Source organism: Ambystoma mexicanum, chromosome 3q (assembly GCF_040938575.1).
Source record: "Ambystoma mexicanum isolate Mex_15411 chromosome 3q, UKY_AmexF1_1, whole genome shotgun sequence".
Classification (NCBI taxonomy): Eukaryota; Metazoa; Chordata; class Amphibia; order Caudata; family Ambystomatidae; genus Ambystoma; species Ambystoma mexicanum.
Genome location: NC_090926.1, coordinates 785,096,088 through 785,112,508, shown reverse-complemented (window position 1 = coordinate 785,112,508; position 16,421 = coordinate 785,096,088). Strand labels below are relative to the sequence as shown.

The following is a 16,421-nucleotide window of genomic DNA, read 5'->3' as shown; positions in this document are numbered from 1 at the left end:
TGGGGGCAACATTCTTGACTGGATTCTGACCAGGAATATTAATATATCAGCTGTAAGTGTGGGAGATTGTCCTTGGTCTGGCCATCACTGTATTTCGTTTCCGTTTTTTCTTACCCTGCTCCTTGTTTCCCTGTTGCTTAGAGGCAAAGAAACCTAAATTAGCTAGAAACATTTGGTAATTTACCTTCAAGGCTTTGACCTCATTGGTGCTTCCCCAGTTAGCTGAGCAATCTTTTGTCATTTCACTTGAAGATCTTACGAAGTATTTTCGAACAATTACCAATACTGAGTTTGATACATTGGCTCCCTTACACCCTATATCTCCCCAAAAAGCTTTTAAGCAAAGTCACTGGTTTAATACTGAAGTGATTTCATCCAGGAAAAATAAACAGGCTTTTGAGCAGAGTTGGAGGAAAAATCCCTGTGACTCTACTCTACTGGCCTATGGCTGTAAAAAGATACAAATATATTGAACCTCATCACGAGTATTACCACTGGCGGTATTAGCCCTACTGCCAAACCCCCGGCGCTATTAGCGCCGGATCATGGGTTTGGCGGTAATGGAATTCCCCATTCCCCACTGAGCCCATTTAGGAATCACCACAGTCCCATTCCTCCTCAAAATCATAGACGAAATTGCTTATCCAAGTCCAAGCGCACATCGAAAACAATCAATTACTAGGGGAAAGACAATCGGTATTCCACCCTAGACACAGTATGGAGAAAGCCCTATTAGATCTAAAAAAACAGATGGACTCCATCAGGGATTCCGGAAAACTATGCCTCCTACTACTACTTGATTTGTCCGCAGCATTTGATTTAGTAGACCACAATAAAATATGCCGAGCACTTGCAAATAACTTTCATTTCTCAAAGGAAGCAACCGCCTGGATCAAATCATTGCTCGCAGATCATACATCCAGAATAGCCATAGGTGATGTAGCGGCAGATCCCATATGAGTCCCACTGGGATTCCCCCAAAGATTGTGCCTATACCCAACGCTCTGTAATGTGTACACCAAATTACTCTTCGCAGTACTAGATGCAATGGGAGTAAAATATATCAACTTCGCAGACGACACACAAATACTTATCCCAATATCAGGCGACCTCGAACAGGATACCATATGTGTAAACAAAATCTACTCCATCATCCAGAACTGGATGGCAGCAAATAGCCTCCTTCTCAATGGAGAAAAACACAGAGATCCTCGTAGTAGGCTCCACTACCCGTCTAGGCAAGCTTCACCCACAATATACAGCCATAGACATTGACGGCACACCCATCACCATCTCCAACCAAGTTAAAACCCTAGGGATCTTCCTAGACTCCAGCCTTACCATGGGAAAACACATCAGTGAACTCGACTCTTCCACAGCCTACACTGCCAAACTTATAGCACTGAGTCGACCTTTCCCCTCTCCCCAAAACTACATCACTCTCTCTAGAGCTCTCATCTTGGCCTTGATCGATTATTGCACTACACTTTAACTAGGCACTTATAGAAAATATATAAACAAACTGCAACTACTACAGAAGGCACCAAGAGCAGCACTAGGCCTAAAAAAAGAGGGATCACATATCACAACATAGGAGAGAGGCCCATTGGCTACCTATCCAAGCCAGGATACTCCACAAAACTCTTACTTTAACAAATACATTTGTCTCGGGTAATGTCCCCAGTTATCTCAACCAAAGCCTTATCCGTAAAGCCTCAAACAGAACTCTCAGATCCAAGGCAGACACGCACCTATTCATCCCCTGCTTCAACAACACAAGAACAGACAGTGCCAGCTTCTCTGTAGCAGCCCCCAGACTTTGGAACTCACTCGCAACAACATGTGAAATGAGCCCTCCCTTATCAAATTCAAGAAACTCCTCAAAACCTGGCTCTTTAACACATTCTAACCTCAGCATTGAAACTACTGTGCCCATCTTACTAATCTGGGAAAACCACAGAAAACTAATTAAGACTACTACCTTGCAAACTTTCAAAAATGTAACTCGAAGACTGTAAGATTGTAAATCTATTTTTGCCATGTAACTAACGTGATTGTAAGTGGCCTGTAATTTTATCCTGTTTCATTGAGAAGCTACACTACCATGAAACTAAGTCATCTGCTGTGTAAAAGGTTTGTACCACTGTTAAACATGTATCAGCCAAGACCAAGTATAACTGTAAACTATGCCGTGATACCCGAGGGTTTGGGCGTACAATAAATGCAATAAATAAATCTTTATGCAAACTTTTATCCACATTCGTCAAACGTCAACAAAGTTATATGCCATATGAAAATGTTGAGATGACTCCACTAATTTAGCCCCCTCTTGATAAAGTCCCACCAAACTTTACAAATAGATGTATATCTAAAATATTTTTTGCAAACTTGTGTGGGGATTTGTCAAATGGCACCACATTTATAAGCCTCTACAATATTTTGGGACCCCGCCTCTAATGTTGCCCCCTCTTTACAGAATCCCACCAAACTTTTTGAAAACATTTATATCTAGATTTAAAATCGTTATGCCAACATTTGTGCAGATTTGTCAAATGGCATGAGATTTACAAGCCTTTACAATATTTTGGGACCCGCCCTCTCATTTTTTTCCCCTCTTGCAAACAGCTCCACACTTTCCAAAACCATTCGGAATCAGGTCTAGGATAAAATTCCAAAATGTCATGCAGTTTCATTGAGCGGCGCCAAAGTTATAAGCCATCCAAAAACTGCTTTTCACCATCCCAGTAATGCAGAAATAGGCATAGATGCCCCCGAACATCTGAAGTGTTTGCGAACATCACAGGACTTTACCCCAAGATATGGACTGTTCAGGGACATCAGGGATGAAAAACCTGGCTTCTTACGGCCATATTCCATCCTCATCAACCCCCCCCAAAGATTGTTTGATAAGTTTGACAAGTGCAATTTTGCGTTTTTTAATAGGTTTTTACTGCGATGTTTGCGCACACCGGCGGAACCGCGAATCCAACATTGTGGGTGTTTCCAAAAATCAGATGCATTTTACGCTTTTCATCATCCAATCAGGGGGCACACCCGTTGTCCATAGACCTCGCATCGCCTTCTGAACCAGAGGCCCATCCGTGGACCGACCATGGAAGTGAGTCAGCGGACCGAACCCAGATATCACAAATTTCTTTTTACCTCCTTTTTTTGCCGTTTAAAAAAATAATAATAATAATGGATGGATTTACATTAAATTTACAAAATGCACGCTTTCAGGACCAAGCCGCCGCACCTGCCGCAGATTTGGTGAAAATCCGGCCAGCAGGTTGGGCTGTAGACGTGAGCAAAACTTTTTTCCATTGCTTCTATGAACCCCCCCCCACAACTTTGCCCCCCCATTGATAAAACCTTGTCAAACTTGTCAAAAACATTCAGAGGGGGCAATATACTTTTTTGCAAAGTGTGTTAGGGATTCGTCAAGGGGGATCAAAGTTATAAGCTGCCCAAAAAGTGCTCTATGAGTTGAGCAACTTTACCATAACTACAGTGCCGCTTCTGCAGACTTTGTAATATTAATAGATATATATATAGAGCGAGTCAGGCTTTAGGAATAAAATGACCTGGCTTCCCATGGCCTCGCCAGGCATCGCTTTAGCTAAGAGGGGAGCTAAGAGAGATGCAGCGATCATCGCTGCATCTTTAGCTAAAGGAATGCCTGGCGAGGGGCATCCCCACCATTAAGGCTGAAAACATGTGGTGCTGTCCCCCGCTAGGTATCCCTTTAGTCAATAGAGGCAGAGTTCAGCAGCCTCTTCCCCAGGGGGGAGAGGATGCTGATCTCTGCAAAGGGCTGCCTAGTGGCGGTGCCTGTGGCCCATTAAGCCGGGGCTCATCAAGGGGGCATGGCCTAAGCCGGCAGGTGACCCCGCCGCTATTAGCTCGTGCCCGCTTGATGAGACCTGTCTCGTTTTCCCCTGCCGCTTAAGGAACTGCATAAAAGGTACTCCTCAGTAATCCATTGTTTTTACATTTGGAAGAACAAGTGGGTGACAGGAATACTCAAAAAACACACATTACTGCAAAATGAGTTCCTAGTCTACAGAGAAACCCTTATATGGATGCTCTATCACTCAACTAACTCCCACCGCCCTCCACCTCCTAGGCACATTACAACCCGAACACCTGCAGGGCATTCAACATGTTAGTGTAAGTGGACCATTAAAGCTTGCCAAAACAGCTCCAGCGTGGCACTCTAATTACGATCCTCCCGTGGATCTCTGTGTCAGAGTCACTTCTCCTGAGCTTTCAACTAAACACCTGGGTGGCATTCGCATTGGGGCACAAGCCAAAACCACAGAAGGTTGATGGATCTCAATGACCCATGCAAACACAATGCCTGGCATTTGCTCCTGCCAGATGCTCCTCGGACAAACAGTATAGAGAGGAGTGCCAGTGCTGGCACTCACATGCGCAGCCTAGGGCTAATGCTCCCTTGCGTCGGGTACAGTCTACTCTAACAACGCTATGTCTGATCTGCCACAAAACAAAATGGAGTTATCTAAATACACCCAGCCCAGGGGGGCCACACAACCAATTTACTTCTAACTTCTTCCTCCAGTGCATAAGTAAGGGGTAGGTGGAGGTCCCCCCCCATAGCTAAAGGAAAGGGTGCACCCCTGGAGTTTGGGAATAAAACATTCCTGTCCAGACACATAGGTATGGCACCCTCTTGCCAGAACACATTCTTTACCAGCCTTCTGCTCACCTTGCCACACAGAATCAAGTTCTGCCAGAACCAGAGGTCAAACCTGCTGCATTTCAGTGGGCCACGTATCCTACGAGCCAACCTACGCCCTCCCAGATAGATGACTTGCCATAGAGGGCACTTCTGCCCTCTACAGAGGATGCAACACCAAAGTTACTTATATATGACCAGTAAAACTGACCCTGGGAGTGATGTCCCTGCGCGAGAAAGAAGAGAAGTTGGCCAGATACATGCCAGGCAGCAGCCTCAAAGTAAATAAAAAAAACACTAGTAACAGACTCACATTAATGTTTTTCCCAACTCCCACTTTATGAAAGTTGCTACGTATACATGCTCTCAAAGCAAGGGGTGATGGAGGGCAGGAAGTGAAGGGCACAGATCTATGTGAATTGGCTGAATTTTAACCTGTCAAAATCCGTTTTAAAGTAATAAGTGGGTCTAGGTGCAAGAGCCCCAAACTCCCCATACTCTGCCACTCCCGTTTTCATATGCCTAATCCTAACCCACCACTTACTTATTTACCATAATAAAAAGCAGTACATAAATAAAATCAATAATTACATGTGTTGGCATTTGACCTAAACACATAAACCGAAGACGCAAGTCAAGGATATACGTAAGTAAACTGTGTCTGTGATGAATTGACTTCTGCCCTGCAGGAGAACAAGGATGAGTAGAGGCTAAGACACCCACTCATCCCTCTACAAACCAAGATCCAACACAATTATAAAGGTAAAACAGGCATAGGCAAGAGATATGCCTCCTTCGTCTTTTGTAGTAACGTGGGCTGAGGGTAGGCAATACTCTTAAGAAGGGTGTGAATATGATTCAGTAGCAATAGCAAAGTTCAAAATAAAGTAATTTCCAATTAAGGTTCTATACAAATATATAATTTAATCAGACACACCATATTCAATACTAACTAGAAAAACACAAAACTCACCCCTGAGGAAAGAACACAGAATAAGCAACGATAGTAGATGTGTTACTCTGGGTAATGATTCTGGAGTGAAAGGCAAGCAAAAGCAACAATGTTCTTGAAAAGCGATATCCACTTGTGAGCAAAAAGGTTTCAAAGTGAGCTAACCAGTCTCTAGGGCCCAGAAATGGACCAAGTAGCCAGCTGTCAGCCAATAGTACCTTCTTTTCAGTTCTTGGTGGATCAGCAGCACTGGGCCAGACTTCCTGGTGCTGTGTAAAGATCAGGAGAGAGCAAAAGATAGCAATGGAGGGTCCTGCTGGTTCAAATTTGTTAAACAGCTTTTGAAACACGCTACAAGCAGTTCAACAGCAGAAAACACTAGAATCCCAGCTGTTTCGCCTCTCAGAGTGTTCCAAGTCACAAACCAGGGGCTCAGGGACAAGATCAGCCCATTTTTCTTGGTCCCAAACACAGGGGAGACTGTCACACAACTGCAAGGGTTCTTAAACACAGCGAGGTCCTGGGTAGCGCTGTGGTTGGCAGAGAGGCAGGTCCTTTTTCAGAGGCAAATCACCTCCAATGGTCCATGCGGATGGTTAGGAGACAGTGATTGCCCCTTTCTTTGGAACACCTGCCTTCACCCAACAACTGGAATACTTTAGAAGTGACTGCTCTCTCAAACAAAATCTTCTCAAGTGATGATCCAGAGATGCTTCAAGATGATTCAAAAAAGTGGTATGTAACCCCTTCTTTTAAAGGTGAAAGCACACAGGTGATTGGCTGAAAGCTAGCCCAAGGGTTCCAATCCCTGCTCTTAAAATGAGTGGGCTTTGACCTTCTGACATCACACCCAAAGTGCTTTGTGCTACAAGAAGTGGAGGATACAGGATAGAGAAAGTAAGGCAGCGAGAGATTCTCAACAGAAGCAAAGGCCTTTAGAAATGCAACCCCCCTGGTGTGAGGCCTGGCTCTTTGTGAATTGTTCTGCCTTTTCATTTCTATTCCCAGGGCAGCATCCTATTGAGTGGCTGTTCCCTGGGAGAAGGGCATTACCTGCCCTTACAAAGGAAGAAAGTGAGGCAATATCAGCAAGCTACATTCCTGCCAGTAGGGCAGTGTCTGGCAGGTCTGGGGGAACAGATGTAACCCTTACACAGCCGAACTAGGCCCACAGGGCTGACACATATGCAATATCAATTTAATGTGGCAGAGATGCTGGCCACCATACCCTAACTTGGATATGGCTTATATTTACAGTTCCATGTGCCACCAGGACAGGATCTTCAGAGTTATGCAGTTTTTGGAACAAGGGTGGATATTTTAAATGCAGTCCCTGTGCTGCAGAGGCTTGGATGTCACTGCATCTGTCAAGAAGGCACTGGTGACCTCTGTGGCACTGTTAGAGCAGGTGCTGTGATCCTGCTGCAGTAAGGCACAAGTTCACACTATTCTTTTGGCATGGAGCTTATGAAAGGGAAATCCGATTAGCAGATTTCCCCTTCAGATATAAAATCACTTGCATCTTTTTATTATTTAATAAAAATCAAAAACGCCAGGGCTCTCATACCCTTGCCAGATGGCAATTCATCACAGCGTGCACGCACTTTTTTCAGAGGGCGGACGCTGTCCCCGATGGAGGAGGACGGCAGTGAAAAAGATTAAGGCTGCTGCCTTTAATTGAATGATTTAAAGTGTTTGAACAATGCCGAAGTCGGGATCGAACGCATGCCACAAAATTCACCACAAGACAACACTGAAGCACGTGGTCTAAAACGTCTCACAGAGGAATTTTCCTTTGCAGGAAGAATTTTGATAAAGATTCTGGAATTTAAAAGGTGTGCAGCTTTTAGAGTTTTTCAGGGACATCATAAGAAATTCTCCACTCTCAGGTTATTTTTCGTGTGTTGTTTTTTTTTTCTGAAAGGCAAATGGTTGTTTTCTGTTAGCAAAGCCCAAGTGAGTTAAATCTTCCTTTTTCACTACATGTGATGTCACGACCCATTCCACATGTTAATGAGGCCCCACTTTTTTTTTAAGACTTGTGCCCGGAGGAAGCCACCGTGCTTCTCGCATCGACTACACTGTGAAAGGGGAAGGAAACACCTAGGTAAGCCGCAGGTTGTGCGCACAGTAGGGCAGACTGGGAGGTCTACTTTGCTGTCAGTAGGCATAATCCATGAACAATTCTCTGTACTGGAAAGGGATTCAGCACAAGCATTCTTTTATTGGCTGCACCTCAGCCAACCAAAATGCAGCCAATAACTGCGGTTATTGACCACAAACATTTTAACTTCAGCAACGGCCTCAAATGTTGCAGATAAAAGGGTCTTGATTTTCTACACACAAATATCGTCACACAAATGGAAAGCCGCTTTCTTGAAACAATATATTCGGGAATTCTACAGGAGAGCAACGGCCGAACATTTCTCGGCAAAAGGAAAACTAAGCCTCCACAAGGGGAGGAAACAGAAACATCCAGAAACAAGACTTTATTGGTGTCATGTTATTTCATTTTGCCAAGAAACAGTAAAAGTCATTATCGAATGGGATCATTGCCTTTCCCCAAACTATCGCAAGTTCACCCCCATGATAAGGAGCACTCCTGTGATCAATGAGACTTAAATACAGAGATCTATTTATTCAAAGGGCAAAAGCAGTGCACAGTCTGGCAAAGAGCATATACAGTGTGTTCTGGTGGGCATAAAAACTGCTCGGTTCCCATTCTCCCACATGTGGGCTTGAGGAATACTCTGGCCTATAGCCTACTGGTTAGGAGCATAAACAAGGTCATTAATAGTACTCTGATCTTTGTTCTCTCAACATTAGGCACAAGGAGCTTTAGTAGCCCTACAAAGTATCCCGAGTGTTACTCGGCAAGTGGCCATAAACTAGACTCTGTTCCGCCGATGATTTTAAATATTGGCCCGCCTCATCTCCTGTCCATGGGGCCTTACGCTCTTTGCAGTGGGTATCAAGAATGCTGTGGTCTTCAGTCTGCTAGTGGGCATTATGGCACAAATAGTGCCCTGAAACCATCAAAAGCCCAATGGTGAGAAAGCAAGTGCGTCAACGATTTTTCTCCAAATTAAAACCATCTTTATTTCTAAATGCTTACAATCAAATCCATATGAACAAGATGAATAGCAAGTATGCCGATGAGTGTCCTGCCTTGTACTGAGGCTTTCCCTATTGGTACTCTCCTTTAAGCGTGCATAAAGCAGGAGGTTGCAACCTTTGGTTCTCCTGATGTTTTCGAATACAACTCCCATCAGTCCTAGCCAGCACAGTCCATGCTGAAGGATCATGGGAGCTGTAGTTGAAAGCATTGAGAGGCGCAGGTTGCAGACCACTGGGTTATGGTCTCCCTCAGCATGCAGCTGTCCCATCCTGTGGGATAGGATCCTTGCTCACCCTCTTACAGTTCCATGAGCCCCTAATTGGGGGAACCACGTCTCCTTCATGGAAATCATGAGCCCTTGCTTGAGCTGGCTCTCCAGAGGAAGGCATTCGACTCTTTGGTACGTGACTTCCTGGTAAACTGTACAGCACAATAGATCTTAACTCGCCCGCTATGTAGCATAGTATCCTATGTTGGCAACTGCTCCCCTGCGGATTCCTCTTACACCCCCTGTTGTTTCCTGCTCCCAGTGCTCCAGAAGTGGGATTATTTTTTAAAGTTGGGAGTAAAATTATTTTTCTAGGGAGTAAAAATTCCCAGTGGGAGTATTTTATAAGTGAGTAAAAATATGTTTTAACTGAATTTTTAAAAAAAATATGGATTTCTTTGCAGATAGTTATTCATGCACATTAAAAGATACATGTTAACTTCTACCAATTAAGCAGTTACAGTGTTAGTTCCTTCCTTTGGTACTACGTGCACTACTGGTGCAAACATATTTATGGAGCTGTGAAGGTGAAAGCAGGGATGCAAGATTCTACATGTCATTCCTCTTTTATTTGTTGGGAGTAGTTGCCCATTTTTAGGGTGCAAAAGTGGCCCATACACCCCTTACCTGTAGGGCTGCCTGCTCCTACGGATCTGGAGTCGTATTCCACATTAAATACAGGAATGACCCAGTGTTATTTGTCTGCTCCCCTACAGTGTCCTCTCCTTCTCATACTATGGTCAGCACTGCTCACCGGGTAGACTGTGCCTTAGGATCAATGGCATCCGTGGTCCCACGCAAGCCCATGCTCCATGTCTAACTCACCATGGACAGCATCATTCCATACTAGACCCAGGTACCCAACGGAGGATGCCTTTTTGGAAGCTTGACCCTTTGTCAGGTCCTGCCACCTCGATGATTCCAGAATCTTACACCAACGACCACACATCAGATTCTGAAAGACAAATAGCCAAGGACTCTTTCTGCTCACGCAGAACACGGTAACATACTACTCTTCCAATCAATCGCATGATGCCAGTGCTACAGATAAGATTTGGAAGTGGGAGTATTTTGCGCTCTATTTTTCAATGATGGTTGTAAAATGCTTTTTTGGAGCATAAACGATTAAGTCCCATTCCTAATGGTACCGTTATATAAGTGAGTAATACTGTGGTTTAACTGTGAAGCAGACATTATTTGTAATCACTATTTCTTTTTTACCGAGTTATTCATGGGCATTAAAGCATGCATTTGTGTGTCAGGCAGTGATATAATCAGAGCTCCTTCATGTGGCACTACGTGCACTAAAGATCCGTGGACTTGCGTGGGTGAAAGCGGGAGACAGGCTTTTATATGTCTTGTTTCGAGTTATTGTTGGGAGTATTTTTACGCCCTAATCGTTCTTTTTTGGGAGAATTTGCCTATTTCTTAGGGAGTCAGAGTGGTTGATACACCCTCTATCTGAAGACCTTCATGAATGTAGCATTCTCTTATACGCTTGATCCCCACTTTGTAGGGATTATTGAAGTTTTGTGAATTGCAATAAACACAATCCCTTACTAAATCAACCTCTTGTATCAGATATTTTCTGCAACATTACATGCATGAGGAATGCCTTGTTAGGTCCCGATTCCTCAATGGTGGTACTCTTATATACTGCACATCCATTACTGCGCGGCCAAAAAATGTCACATCCATTACAACTAAGCTATGCAAAAATAAATGTGGAGGCAGACCCCCGCACTGGCCCAATTCCCCCCACAGGGTTCGAAAATGAGTGGAGCTGGCAGCTATTTATCTCCTGTATGTGGCCTAGAAGAGCCTGGTTAGCTTGAAACCAAAAGCTACCAGCAGCTACCTTTGGCTCCTGGGGCCAACTGGTGTCTTCCAAACATGTAAATGTGGCATTAACTTTGAGTATTTGAGAATGTTAATAAAGAAAAATGATAACACATCTAATATACATTTAAACCCAATGGCTCATACAAAATGGACACAAAGTTAAAGGAGCATCTCTGGTAGCTCCTGGTTCCCCTGTGGTAGCTCATGCCTACAGGGTGCTGCCCGACACCCAAGAGCTGGTTTTAGCTCCTGCTCATTGAATCTCAATTTCGAACCCTGACCCACTTTAATAAATACCGTAACCCATCCCCGTCTATATTTTTGCATAGATTTGTTGTAATTTATGGAACATTTTCGGACGTGCAGTAATGGTCTGTGCAGTAAACGGGTGATACCCTTTCGTAAGACCATTTTGGATCATCCCCTTCTATGCAACTTTATACTCAAATAATATATAAACTCAAGGGAAGACACCCTGCGACAATAGATTTTGGGTTTTAATGGCATGTGATCCATGAACAAATATAAAATGCTAATTCAGAAATAAAGTTATTTTGAGAAAAAAGCAATTTTGTTCATGGATGGAAATATAAAAATGTGAATACTGCATTCAAAAATACAAATATATCCATGGAAAAAAAATGTGATGCAAGTAATACTGAATAGCTTTCAAGCAATTTAGTGGAATATAATTATTATGGTAATTATTGAGCGTGGACCCAGCTTCAAGAGGCAACGCAGCGCTTTACAGAGGCATACAACAGTACAGATGCATAACGCAGCGCTTTACAGAGGCATACAACAGTACAGATGCATAACGCAGCGCTTTACAGAGGCATACAACAGTACAGATGCATAACGCAGCGCTTTACAGAGGCATACAACAGTACAGATGCACAACGGAGCGCTTTACAGAGGCATACAACAGTACAGATGCACAACGCAGCGCTTTACAGAGGCATACAACAGTACAGATGCACAACGCAGCGCTTTACAGAGGCATACAACAGTACAGATGCACAACGCAGCGCTTTACAGAGGCATACAACAGTACAGATGCATAACGCAGCGCTTTACAGAGGCATACAACAGTACAGATGCGGAGAGGAGAGGGACGGGCGGCAACTAGTGAGTCAGGTGGCGCAGGGCCAACATGATGGCCTAGCTGTTGAAGAGGGGAGACTCGAGTTATTTTCTGAATTGTAGGAATATAGTCTCTTTAATATCAGAATAAGTAGAGTGGGCTATAAGAAGAAAACGTGAAATGAAAGACTAAGGGCCTGATTAACAGAAGCGTTTTATAATGGCGCAATCCCATAGGAAAACGTTCTGTGAATCAGATGCAATTCCCTTAAAACGTATATAGCACAAAGTACTAACTTGCTGAAAATATAATACGCTCATTAGGAAAACAGTTCCCTAATGCAGACTAGTAGCGACAGGCTGCAGCTTCTGACTAGTCTGTCCCATACAGCCAGCCCTATTAGCAAGCATTCAGTAACGCCACAGACAGAACGCGCATTGTCTTTTTTAGAGCAAGGAAGTCGAATATGGCTTTCAGGCACGCTGTGGAGGCGGCCATGGCCAGTGATCGTCCCATTGGCCCAACCGGCCATTGGCAACAAGTTCATGCTCATTTTAATCCTAATGGCCCTCCATCTGAGCGGAAAATTCCATCCCAGATAGTCTTGGCCTACTCAACTTTAATAAGGAAGATAACATAAAACAAAACACATTTCTAACTCAGTCTCCTCCCCGTTGCTCATTATTCAGCGATGCTTCTTGGATCTACATTTAATGAACCGGCGGAGTTCTGGTACAGATGACACTTTCTCAGTTTGGTCAATATCTGCTTGATGTGCAACGACCAATTTCTGCTGCGCAATTAGGCATTGCATGCCAATAGATCCCGAGTTAAAGCCTGGGTGAGCGAAAGACTAACTCTTCTATAAGGGTAGCCCCATCATTGATATTGACATTTTATTTCTATCACGCTCGTACACACAAGTGTTTAGGCCAATGGTGCCCCAGATATGTGTCAGACAACATCCAATTTACAGTGTCTATCCTGTGGCACTCTGGGACAAGTGCAATGGGGAGCGTAGACACTGATTTTCCTTAACCTGTATCAGGCCAAGTCCCATAGTCACCCCAGTTTCCCGAGCCCAACAACACCACGGCAACCCCGTTAGCTCTACGTCGAAGTTTCTCCAACTACTTAGCAAATAACCATTAATCTGGGCAGCCTCTCTTGCTTGGTTTTGAGGTTTGCCATTGTTTTATTTTTAAGAGAAGACAACCCCCAAAGGGAAAAAAGTTTTAAAACTTTCCCCCGTGGCTCAGTGAAGTCTAGTACACACGATATCTGACTTTGCAGCATTACATTTCAAATTTTGCACCACCGTAAAGTCCATCATGTACTAATGCCTGCTGGGTGGGGGTGTCCTGGCGAACAGGACCACGTCATCCCCATAAGCCTGAACACAAAGGCGCCGATTTCCCCAACTTTGGTGCGTCGATTATTTGACAAAACCGTGCAGATTCCCAGCTTTAGGATCAGGCCGACTGGTCTGTCCTTACCTCCAAATTGAAGAAAGCTACATCCGTCCAATAGCCACGCCGTGTGCAGTCAGGCACACACATAGCTCCATCCTCAAGGACCAATGGCCTCACTGTATATAGTTAGACACTTTCAATTTACCAAAAATGTAGTATCTGAAATCATGTCTACAGAGGAAGTGCGAGCATCCCGGATGAAGTGCGGGGATCCCCGATGAAGTGCAAAAGTGAGGGCATCCCTGTGCTCAGTCTCTGTACCATATCCGCCCCTGCCCTCCTCCTGGCAAACTGGCAAACATTCAACATGTTACTTTGGCATAGACTCTGCAGTCGAACCATGCTACTGTAACTGCGTGTATCAGGTCTCACTTCATTCCCATTTTTCTCCCAGTACCAAGCCCCACCACCTGTTCCATGACACCTCATAATGTGCACAAGGCACTTATGTGTACTGTTTCCCACCGGTACTCTGATCCACACGTTCAGCGCAGTGCGAGCCCGCACCTACCTGAATACCTGAAAGGGGGGGGGGGCTCTCGTAGTGAGCCTGTTCCCATCTGCAATGCAAAAATACCTTTATACCCACCTATAGCATGACTACCACCTGTACCATAGACCCCACCTGATCTCATCAAATGCACCATGTCGCCCAACTGTTCCAGTCGCCATCTGTTCTGTGACCGACCCGTAACAAGCCCATTAACGCCATTAGGCCACCATCCCACCGAAAACGGACACCCATCTGTGCCAGGCATCCATACATTTAATTTTAGCCCAGCCAACAAGCCATCCATGGGCTCCCACATTATACCGGTCAGCACATGCGCCATGCCCACACCTGTATGCTACGTTCCCTATCAGTACAGAACCCACCCCTGAGCCATGTGTGCCTCCTCATTTTATCATACATGATCGCCACCTGCAACACGGAGCTCCGGCTTACTCGCTTAGCATGACCCCATCTGTACGATGGCACCGATGTCATGGTCGCCTGGCCGTGGCCCTCAGCGCTACTGTGCCCCCACACCTCTACCTGGCGCAAGTACCTGGGTCTTGGTGGTGAGCTGTATCACCGCTTTCCTGAAGTTGAGCTTGGAGTCCGCATTCCCCATGGCGGGTGGTGGAAGCCCCGGTTCCCGGTCTCTTCCAGTACTGGTCTCGGCCTCCTCCCGGTGCCCGGCCGGTCTGCTCCCGGTGTTGCGGCCCTGCCTACCGGGCGCCCCCTCCTCCCGGATGCAGCTCCAGCGCTCAGTTCCTTGTTTTCCGCTGTCACAGGCTGTGGCTCAGGGAGCTGGAACAGAGGCCGGGTACACGCTCCGCCCCCGCCCGCCTCCTCCAGGGCAGGCGCCGCCTTCTCCCCCCGGTCAGTCCTCCGGGCCTAACGTCACCTGCTCAACACCTGCAGAGCGCCGGCGAGTGCCCGGGTCATGCCCACGCCCCATGCCGCTCCCGTCATGGTGTCACTCTCCCTGCAGACGCTTAGGATTCTCTGCCCCGCATGCCCACGTCAGGCCCATCACCCCCACGATGTAAAGGCAGGACACTCCCCTAACCGCTTCCAACCCCCCCTCCCCCACTTGTCATTTAGGCTCAGCTGTTGGAACACAATAAAATATAAAACCTGGGTGATGTTTCGCACCAATAATAAATACCATTTGTATAGTCTAGTAGAAAGTATCCAATAATTAAATGGGATAATTTATTTTACGTGAAAGTTTGGATTATTTCATACAGTATATACTCAAAGTTAACGTGGCAATGCGACCAAATTATTTTAGTGAATACACATTCTCTCCTTTTTATGTTTACGTTATGCCTAGTTAGCACATCGTATGCCTATTTCTAGGGAAAAGGCTCGTAGCACCCCATTGCAACTTTACATTATGCACAGTTATCAAATTCACAAGCCAGCTTAGCAGATAGTTGACAGTTTTCATTAGGTCCAGTTGGCCCCTCATGACAGATTTTCCGTATGCTCACATCATGTAGCCCATCATTGTCAGTTACAGCAGACCGGCTTGGCATAGCATTTGCAGTTTCCATTAACCTTCACATCATTGTCAGTTTCCAGTTTCCAATCTATACAAAGAATTCTGGGGAGGGAACGTCTGTGGTTTGATTTCCATTGTGGTCAACAACGGCGGAGGGTGGGCACCTTGGATCTACAAGCAACATGGGGAAGAAACAACAGGGGGTGGGGGGTTACGTGGGGGCATCCTCAAATTACGTAGGGGTCCACATCTATGACTTAGTGGATGTCTTAAAATCAAATGAGATTTTGTAAAACATCCTCTCAGTTTACATCATTCCTAGAAACAAAATAATTAATTTCTCTAATAAACCAGCAGCCACAATTGAAACTGGGTGGTCGAGACCTCAATCCAGAGACTGTCAAACCGGATTGGGAACATATTTATTTAGAAACTAATAATTCCATGACATCAGTCACATTCGCGCGTTTTGGCCCCATGGGTGCAGTCTTTGAGAGAAGGACACATGACTTTTCATACTACCTGAGCGCACACCACGTACATGGAAAACGTCTGGACTGCAATCTGGCCGACTCGCCTGGCTTCCTGCAAAATGCAAATATAACAATGACCGTGTGGGGCTATTGTCGAAGTATTCACCCCACCCAACCACCTCCCTGCATGATGCGTATAAAAACAATCTTCAACTTCATGTTAACAACAGTGATCCAAACTATAGCAACACGTTAAGTACTATAAACGGTATCCCTACATATTATCCCTACCAAAAATATCGCTGTCTCGCCATAGGCGATATTTTTAGGGGGGATAATTTGTGGGGCCGGGTGTTGCGGGGGTGTCCACCGCACATTTAAAAATAATGCAAGGGTTGCGGGGGTGTCCCCCGCGGGGTCCATGGCTCAATAACACCGCAAAAAGAAGGCGATATTTTTGTATTGCAATATTTTTGCAGGGATATTAACACATGGAACCCTATAAACTATTGCAGGTGG

At 45.1% G+C, this 16,421-nt stretch overlaps 1 protein-coding gene across 1 annotated transcript in view; it reads right to left on the bottom strand.

Moving 5' to 3' along the window:
• HID1 (HID1 domain containing) overlaps nucleotides 1-14,719 on the bottom strand; it is a 396,446-nt gene extending 381,727 nt beyond the window's left edge. Inside the window, exon 1 of the mRNA XM_069654845.1 lies at nucleotides 14,485-14,719. Coding sequence (XP_069510946.1) covers nucleotides 14,485-14,550 — 66 coding nt within the window. The 5' untranslated portion in view covers nucleotides 14,551-14,719. The remainder of the gene's footprint in view (nucleotides 1-14,484) is intronic.
• Nucleotides 14,720-16,421: the final 1,702 nt, after the last annotated feature.